The sequence below is a fragment of the Pelobates fuscus genome, chromosome 5, assembly GCF_036172605.1.
Source record: "Pelobates fuscus isolate aPelFus1 chromosome 5, aPelFus1.pri, whole genome shotgun sequence".
NCBI lineage: Eukaryota > Metazoa > Chordata > Amphibia > Anura > Pelobatidae > Pelobates > Pelobates fuscus.
Window position 1 is genome coordinate 344,885,023 of NC_086321.1, and position 10,304 is coordinate 344,895,326.

A 10,304-nucleotide genomic window follows, 5' to 3' on the forward strand; every position below is an offset into this window, starting at 1 on the left:
TATTAGCATAATGGTGTAACTTACGAGCGGGCAAACTGCCAACCCCCCCGCCCACCGGTACACAGGCGGTACATATGACACCCTATACTGCCCGTGAACAAATACACCACCGACCCCACTCAGTAGCACACCCCTTAGATCCTACTGGTACACCACGATGCCAAAGGCATGTTTAATCAATGTAATTCTAAACCCCAGATCTTCAAATGTATGCCCAGCACAATAAGCACAGACGCACCAGTTATCCGATCTTAAGGGGCCAATGCTCAAATGTGTTCAACTACTACTAGGCTTAAAACTACAACTAAATGGGTCAACATACACAGCGCTACATCCAATTATAGTTGATAAAAGAAAAAAAAACAAAAAACAATTAACAAAAAAAACAAAAAATAAATATATATATATAAATAAATAAAAAATTATTTAATTATTATGTACACGTCACAGATTAACAGTTCCACGCAGAAGATAGTAGGTACGCCTACAACTTCTCCCTTTGATATAAGGTAGGCGGCCAAAATAACACTCCTAAAAGCCTGGTGCCGAAATACAGAACTTATCCACAGGCTACCCATACTGACGCCTTGTTACCTCCTCTTAGCTTTCACATGTGCTGTAATTTTATTTACTTAAACTGCTACGGCTTTGGAGCGAGCCAGCTCCACACGTTCCCACAACAGGATGGTTACTGGAAGCGAGCATGTTCGACTTCCAGCCCACCCATGGTTAAACTCTCGCAGCAGAGAGTTTGGTTTATATTTTCTTTGTATTTTTGGTTATGTTTTCCCACGTTGTTTCCCTCCTTTCACCCCCCCCCCCCCCCGAGCCTATGTTTGCTTTACCTTCACGGTACACCAATACTGTCTAGATCCATGATAAAAGATCATTTTTGTCATCACAATGCTCTCACCCGACCCCAAGGACAATGCTGGTCTTACCATGCAGCATCCCATGCCTCACGGCAATATAACCAAAATATTGACCCCCCATCTCCCCCGTAATGGCATACCAATTCAAATGCCTCTCTATGAACGTAAATGGCTTGAACAGCCCGTTCAAGAGACATTCCGCGTTGAGAGAAATACACAACTCTAAAGCAGCTATCGTCTGCTTACAGGAAACCCACCTCTGCATAAGGAACCCTCCAACCTTCAGACCCCCCTGTTACCCACAAACATACCATGCACTCTCACCCCACAAGTCTAGGGGCGTCTCTATATTATTTCACCAAGATTGGGTCTTTCAACAGTCTGAGATATACCAAGATACACAAGGCCGATTACTAATACTGGTGGGTACAGTAAATGGCATTATGGTAACAATAGCTTCTCTATATGCTCCTAACGAGGCCCAAACCCCCTTCCTGCACACGGCACTCAACAAAGTGGCTAGCCTTAGGCAAGGCCACACCATCATTTGTGGGGACTTTAATTGCACCTTAGACCCCAAACTGGACATTCAGAGGACCCAGAATAAACAGCCTTCACACCAAGCCATGCAGCTTAGTCGTAAACTGTCAGCACTTCTCCACACGCACAACCTCTATGACACTTGGCGTAACCTCTTCCCCAGCGGGAAGGACTACACATACTTCTCACACGTACACCACGCATATTCACGCATTGATATGTGCCTGGTAGACACAATAACGCTACAAAACGTAACAAATGTCGAAATTGGTAACAGAACATGGTCTGACCATGCCCCCGTTATCACAACGTTCAAAACCCTATATCCAGCAAGGGGCAGAAGTACATGGAGGCTAAATGACTCCCTACTAAATGAAGCGACATTAACAAACAAACTGACCAATGCTATTCAGCTATTTTATAAGGACCATACTAACGATGGGACGTCCATCTCGACACGATGGCTGGCTCTTAAAGCCGTATTGAGGGGCCTTCTCATACAAGCAGGGGCGAACCGCAAAAGGAAAGGGAACCAAAAAAGGGAGCGCCTGTTAGAGGAGCTAACACAAATTGAGACCCAAAACAAACACAATCCCTCTAAAAAATTGACCGCCTTGACAAACAAAATAAAATCAGAGTTACATACATTATCCCTACACACTATGGAACAACGCATGCGCAAACTAAACTTAACTCACTACATGCAGGGCAACAAGGCTGGCAAATTGCTGGCACGACGCTTGAAGGCACGTAACCTGCAATCCAAACTCCCGTACATGACATCATCCACTCACGAAAAACTCTATAATCCACATGATATAGTGGAAGAATTGGCCTCCTACTACGATTCGCTCTACAATCTACAAAATGCGAAGGACACTCACCAGCCCTCCAGCGCTGAAATCCTAGATTTCCTCAGCTCGGTAGACCTTCCCACCCTGACAGACGCACAAAAATCCTCCCTGCTAGCACCATTCACAGAGGATGAAATTCTCCAAACCATCAAAACACTCCCCACACACAAAGCACCAGGGCCAGACGGCTTCCCTAACTCCTTCTATATTAAGTTGGCCGCACACCTCACACCGCATCTTACCAACTTATTTAATCACATCAAAGACACAGGGACTATCCCGACCGAAATGCTCCTAGCTCATGTCATAACTCTGCCGAAGCCAGGGAAACCCCCCACAGAATGCGCTAACCTGAGACCGATCTCATTATTAAATGCTGACACCAAATTATATGCAAAGCTCTTAGCATCACGCATCAAACCAATGCTACTAGATCTGGTTTCCCCGGAACAAGCAGGGTTTGTCCCTTCTCGCCAACCAGGAGATAACACACGCCACTTTCTAAACTTGATCCATTGGGCACAAACTACTCAACAAAAAGGCATACTGCTGGCACTCGACGCTGAGAAAGCGTTCGATCGCCTACATTGGGGATACATGTCAGCAGTGATGACCAAACTGGAGATACCTACACCATTTCAACATAGCATACTGGCTCTATACTCAAATCCCTCGGCCAAAGTATACAACACAGGGTTTCTCTCCAGACCGTTTTTAATTACCAACGGCACAAGACAAGGCTGCCCTCTCTCCCCACTGATTTTCATACTCTGTCTGGAACCGCTAGTCAAACACATAAAACAATTGAACGACATCAAAGGGATTCACACACCCTTAGGGCCGATGAAAATTGCACTATTTGCAGATGACGTTCTGCTTTTTCTTACAGACCCATCTCACTCCCTCCCCCATCTCCTAGAGTTACTAGATAGATATGGTAGAGTATCATACTACAAAAACAACGCGAAAAAGTAACAGGCCCTAGCGATTCGTGTGCCACACCACATGCTGCAACTCCTCCAATCCAAATATCCCTTCGATTGGCGTAAATCTTCAATCTCATACCTGGGCATCCAGTTGCCTACCTCACACACCCTAGTTACTAAAGCAAACCATTTACCCCTCTTGCAAAAATTAGACCTCCAACTCAAACAATGGGATGATAGAGGAACATAATGGCTAGGCCGTATAAACACAATTAAAATGATGATCCTCCCACACATTCTATACCTCTTTCGCACTCTCCCCATAGCGGTCCCAAACACGATACTAAAGAAACTCCAATCTACTATAAACGCACACATTTGGAAACGGAAACCCCCCCGAGTTACACAAAAATTGACATGGAGGCCCTTCTCAGAAGGAGGCCTTGGTATACCCAATATACAGTTATACTACAAAGCAGCAATCATGGCACAGGGCATAGCAGTCCTGGAAAGTAAAACATCTCCCATCTGGTTGGCATTGGAAAATGCCTGTATGCCGAGGGGAACGGTGGAGGATGCACTGTGGGCACGCCCAGACCATAAACTGCTAACCACCAACATGCTACCCCCGACAGCAAATCTACTCCGTATATGGAATCAGGCGCTGATCCAATTAAACATTAGTAAAGACCTTCTGTATGTAGCGCCACTAAAGATACTCACACTCCACACGCCAGACTTGAACCTTGATCTGTGGACAAGGCATGGTATCCACCAGGTCGGTACCCTGATCAATACAGAGGGCATAATACCATACCCACAGCTACAGTCCTTCAATCTCCCCTCTAGGGAACTATTTACATATCTCCGCATAAAAAACATCCTACAAAACCACAAATTACACAAGGACAGAAAGGCACAAAAGCCACAACTTGTCCTCAAATGCCAAGGTACCTTAAAAGGCGCCAGGACTCTTTCCCTGTGCTATAACTCCCTCATGTCCGCAGGGGACAAAGAAACTCCCTCCTACATGAAGGCCTGGGAGAAAGACCTGAACTTACGGGTAGAACAGGACTCATGGAAAAAAACATTGAGTCAGGTTAAAAGAGCCACACGTAGCATTGCCCACATGGAAGCGTACTGTAAATTACTAATGAGGTGGTATCTAGTACCATCGCGCTTAGCACATATATACCCAGGTACCTCCCCCTTATGTTGGAGATGCCACAGTGCCGCAGGCACGCTTTTACATGTGTTCTGGTCATGTCCGAATATAGTGAAGTTTTGGGGAGAGTTGGAAACGTTTCTAGCAAAGAAGCTAAGCATCATAGTACCCAAGACCCCAGAAAGCTATCTCCTACATCTTCTCCCCCACTCCCTAGAGAAGGAGGAACTGCACATACTTACCCATTGCCTCCTAGCGGCAAAGATAGCAATAGCACATAGGTGGAAATCACCACAAAGCCCTAGCTTAACTGAAGTCATTACTCGCATTGACACGACAAGTAGATATGAACAAATGGCTAGTCGTCTTGAGAATAGGGAACATACATACACAACACGCTGGCACAGATGGGCCCAGTTCAGAGCCCAAAAGGAACCATCCGAAAACCCGTTACTACATGCTAGCCACTAAGCTCCCCAGAGTAAGTAAATATCTATCCCAGATGTGTTGATGTCTATCTCACCATTGGATATGATTTACTGTATAAAATGAGGTATTGGTATGTCTGTATGATCTCTTGTAAATGTTCAATATATGATGAGCACTGTACCTACATCTCATGTTGTTCGTCTATTATTAATTGTGACTGTGCACGCGTACCCCTGTACACTTGATCTGCGTATCAAGCACCTGGACTGGATCTACAAAAAGGCTGTTCCCCTTCCCCCCTTTTTCCTTCTGTATCCCTGTTTATGTTACCCTTATATGCTGATGATACTGAAAATGTCAATAAAAATTAAGACATTGAAAAAAAAAAACTAATTTGCATATGCCCACCCAGAATCCTTTGCGGTAGTAAAATCACTGCAAATATGTGATTTCTGTAGGAAAAGCAAGTCTTATGGCTTGACTGGTGTGCAGATTTTTGTTTAATATTGTATTAACTATCCACAGGCATCAGGTGGAAGGGGGTTTCAATCACATTTTTCCCCCCACCATAACCTTTTTGACTATTTTGATTAGCTTTCATTTTTATTTTTATGCATACAGTAGGGGGCGCCCTCTCTGATTTTATGAGCCGTACCACTAGAAATATTGTAGTCTGTTTCTCATTAGCTTTACCATATTTTTCCAGGCCTGGCATGGTCAGTGTTAACATAAAAAGGAAAAAAAAAGTTCATAATATTGTGTGTTTTTACAGTGTTTTGTTGTTGTCTCCTTTGTGTACCCTGATGACTTCTCAATGAAAGAAACAGATTAAATTCGTATGTTGTAAAAACTTTTTTTTGGACTAACAGAATTTAGCAATCACAAGCTTTCGGGAGAACCTCTCTTTCTCAAGTTCAGCTTAGTTTTCAGTTCTGCTTTTTTGACCTAAAATTTTGAATTCACTTAATTCTCACTTTAGTTAACCCAACACAAATATGCTGGTGGAAGCCCGTAGTTCATTCATTGTACCAGCTGTATGTTAGCCAAGGTTACTTGTTGTGTGTACAGGACCTTATCATTTTCAAATTTATACCTGGACTTTTTATACCTACTTTTGATGCAGATCAGCCAAAGTAGTAATTGTACAGATAGCCTCTACAGTGTAACCAACCAACTTTGTTTTATTTGTACTCAGGTAGTGACGGTGGCATTGAGGTGTCCCAGTGGGCGTGTTTTTAAAAGAAGGTTTTACAAAATCTGCAGTTCCCATGTAAGTACACTCGGACGTTTTTTTAGTTCAGATTTGTTTTAATTGAATTTTCCTATTAGCCTGACTTTTCCAGTCAGGATTTTAAATTGCTACAATTCAAAATGTTGTGAATTGCCCTGTATATCACTCAATGTAGTCTTTGTTCACTGTTGTTTTATATAAAACTGTTTAAGAGCAGTGGGATGGCAGTGATAGGCTAGAGTGCTGGACTCAGCCATCCTCAACTTACTTTGGTATAGATGTATAGATATTGTGAAATTTCAGCTAATAATGAGGAATTTATGGTGGGGGGAGATTATGGGTGTTATGGAGAGCCATATTTTTTCACGAGGTGTTTTATAATGGTTTTGACAAAAAAAAATTTAAAAAATGATAGGGTTTTAATTTCATTTCACCCTGTTACAACGTAAATTATTCTTGAAGTAGGTTTGGATGGATGTTCCCTGGTAGTCTGGTGGAGCTTAAAGAAGTCCTAAAAATGGGCGCGGGACAGGGTGTCTGCTGCTGAGTTGTGAACACAAACAAGATAAACAGATGATAGATGCTAGCCAGGATAATTACCTAATCATCCTCGTATTATTGAAGATGAGGGCCTTTGATGATTTCCCATACTGTCCTGTCTGAGTAGCATTCGATTGATTGTCCTTGCCATAAGTTTCCCTAAGTTTTGGTATCTGCTTCTATGTGGTAACCTCAAAGAGAGATGAGGTTTAATGAAATATATGGTAGATACCGTAGATTTATGGTCTCCGAGGGGCCACATGTCTCTAAACCACATGTCATCAAATGGAGCAGCAAAGCCAGAATGTCTGCCGCATTCGATCATCTGACTAAGACTGGTCTGCCTGGGAAGAGGGAAGAAGGTCTTACCGTAACAATTAGTTTTTTTTTTTTTTTTTATATAATTCTTTATTTTTGTAATGCGGATAGGTACACACATATATATGGAATGCCACAACAATTAATAAAACCTGTGGCACATCGCTTAAACAGCCCGGGCTTGAAGATTAAGTGCGACTGTAGTGTCATCATCAGGAAGACCTAGAAATAGGCAAAGTGGCCTTAAAATAATGAACAACCTTGAGGGTTGATGAGCATATCAAAATTGAGGACCCTGGAGGGACAGATAATGATTTTAGCTATGATTTGGGCCGATGGGCAATTTACCTCTTATTCCTTAAATACAGTTCCACTGTCCCTAGTTGTGGGTATGGTAACGTCTGTGATGAGTAAGTCAGGGAACCCACGTGTCTTGTATTGTATTTAGAACATCACAAAAGTTGCGTAAGGAGCGTAATATGGAATACCTATGGATGCAATAAATGCGTTGTAACGTGTATCAGGCTGGGAGTGATATAGTGAAATAAGGAGAATAACGTTCCTAATGCGAAAATATGTCTGCTCGTAATTATTCGTATGAAGGAGAGGTAAGTGTAAAGGACCTAAATGATAAGAATACCCTTACATATATGACTAACAAGTAACTAAACAGTAAAGGTATACCAGTTCTGATTGCCTTATGCACGTAACGAAATTAGCCTTAAAGGGACACTATATAGTCACCAAAACAACTTTAGCTTAATGAAGCCGTTTTGCTGTACAGATCATGACTCTTTAGTTTCACTGCTCAAGTCTCTGCCATTAAGAGTTAAATCACTTTTGTTTCTGTTCATGCAGCCCTAGACACACCTCCCCTAGTTGTGACTGACAGCCTGCATGAGAACAAAATGGTTTCACTTTTGAATCACGTTACTTATTTTAAAAGTTTTTATCTCCTGCTCTGTAAATTGAACTTGGATCACACACAGGATACCCCTGCAGGGTCTTGCAAGCTATTAACATAGCAGGAGATAAGACATTCAGAATTAAACAGAATTTGCAATGAAGGAAGTGTAAACATTAGATGACTTTTTACAGGAAGTGTTTAGGAAGGTGGTGTAGGTCACATGCAGGGAGGTGTGCCTGAGGCTGCATAAACAAAGGGATTAAACTCCCAAACGGCAGAGAGTTGAACCGTAAGACTGCAGGTGCCTGATTTATACACCAAGACGGCTTCTTTAAGGTAAATTTAGTTTTGGTGACTATAGTGCCGCTTTAATGCTATTCCAACTCCATTTTTTTAGGAATCATGCCTATATTTCATTAATAGCAGTCATAAATTTCCGTGTAAGCAATATATTCAAATGACGTAACTAAAATTGTTATAAGAGGGTAAGAATCGGGTGTCTACTGCCGATACGTATTTAATTGTAACAGCTGTGTTCATGCTGACTTGCCTTTAGTGTGCGTATATGTACTTGGGACAAACCTAATAGTAAGACCACGAGTGTGCATATACAAATTGTCCTACAAGTGTATAGGCATGGGCCAAATGTAAGGCTGATTTAAAATGAGCCAAGAAAATTTATGAACCGGTTCCACAGTTCCTCCCCAGAAGTTATGACCTTATGCCTGATGGCGAAATGAAATAAATTATATAAATAGTATAACAATATATCTTGCACACTTGCCCAAAAAATTTTTTTTTGTGCTGGGTGCTAGATATTGGCCTTTAAATGCAATGTAGCAAAAATATGTATCTGCACTCATGGTCTTGTAGAAAGGCCAATCTTTATTCCTAGACATAGAACTGATCCGCAACTCAGGCATATGTTATTGTGGATGGGTTCTCTTTTAATTACTGGGACATTCTGAGATGTCACCCAAGCTATCAGAGGAAGCTTGTAATGTATATTGTATGTTCAAGAATCATTCGGGTAAAGATTGGGAAGTGATTTAAGATGCAATTCTTTTCTAAGGCATTGTGAATTTTGTTTTCTTTTGGATTGACAGCATAAAAAGACATGTTTCAAAGTTGAACTCAATGGACTTGAGTCTTTCCTAACCTAGGTTGCAATATAATCTACTGACCATGCTGCTCTTTCCATAGTTAAAATAAGAACTGTGCATTACAAATAAATGAAACACTCATCCACGTGGTTGTCAAGAATTATCACCCATTATTTAAATATTTCCACCTTTATCATGTCGTTTCATTGTTCATATGGACATGTCTTGGTTTCCATAACTTCATGTACTCTCCCACTCCATACGACTTTGGTTCCTCTGCTGATCCTCAGCTCCTACAGCAGTGATCTATGGAGAGCACAGTGCTTACCCACTTCCAATGCTCTCAGCTTATTGCTTTTCAAATTTGGACAGACAATTGCAGAATTCCAGCTTAACTAAGCCACAGGCACCAGAAAAAGTCCCAGTTTTCATTAAACCAGCGAAGTGGTTTGATATAATTCCAAACTGTTCCAGCTCACTGTAGTAGTAACGCTGCAAAGACTGCCTTTAATTTTAAAAATGACCTAATGATTTGCAATAAGCAAGTAATGGTTTATTCTGTGTCATAAAAATATTGGGTGTATCGGTTCTTTTTTTTTCTCTCGTGTTTTTCAATTTATCAGCAGATGTTTTTGTTTTTGTAGGTGTTATTGGATTGGATGACAAAACTTGGGTACCACCCTGTTCTTTATACCCTCTACTCCTCTTCTCCAAGATGTCACATAGAACTTAACACTGAATTATCAATTGAAAGCATCGGCATTGTAAAGGACACACTATTAAATGTGGAACAAATCCATCAACCATAATTCTGGATCAGTGAAGACTGAGTCAAATATCCTATGGTTTAAGCCAGCAGCCACAAAACTGAAAGCACTTTGATTTCTTTTTTTTTTTCTTCAATGACTGAAAGTTCTGATTAATTACATGATGGAAGACTGGGAGCTTTTCAACTGGGAAAATTATTTATTGCCGTTGTTGGGATGTGCAATAGGACTTGTATGCAAACACCAGCTGTAGATAATTGATGTCTGCCAATTATTTGTACCAACACAAGGACATGTTTTTAGAATGTTCCAGCACATTAATGTATGATGTGTATTTTATGCAGAACAGACGTTAAAATAAACCTGGAACAATTCACAACATGAGGTCCGGCTATATGGATGCTTTATTAATATATATTCCATTATGCCCTGAAGGATGTATTCTGTATCCTTCGTCATGGTTTTATTAACTAAATAGTTGATAGTGAAGAACTCATGACTACATTAGCAAAACTTTGGGTAGAATAGGGGAGACTAGAATAAAAAAAAAACAAAAACAAAAAAACACATAAGCTAGGTATATTTCCTACCTTAAGGGAACATAAACATGTATTCCTGCCCCTATAATGTTAAAACTAAAATTGAGGTGACT

The 10,304-nt window shown here is 41.1% G+C and overlaps 1 protein-coding gene across 1 annotated transcript in view; it reads left to right on the forward strand.

Annotated features, from left to right (window-relative positions):
* UBXN8 (UBX domain protein 8) overlaps positions 1-10,036 on the forward strand; it is a 44,290-nt gene extending 34,254 nt beyond the window's left edge. The window contains exons 7-8 of the mRNA XM_063455828.1: positions 5,982-6,056; positions 9,530-10,036. Of these exons, the coding sequence (XP_063311898.1) occupies positions 5,982-6,056; positions 9,530-9,694 (240 nt within the window). The 3' untranslated portion in view covers positions 9,695-10,036. The remainder of the gene's footprint in view (positions 1-5,981; positions 6,057-9,529) is intronic.
* The last annotated feature ends 268 nt before the right edge of the window (positions 10,037-10,304 follow it).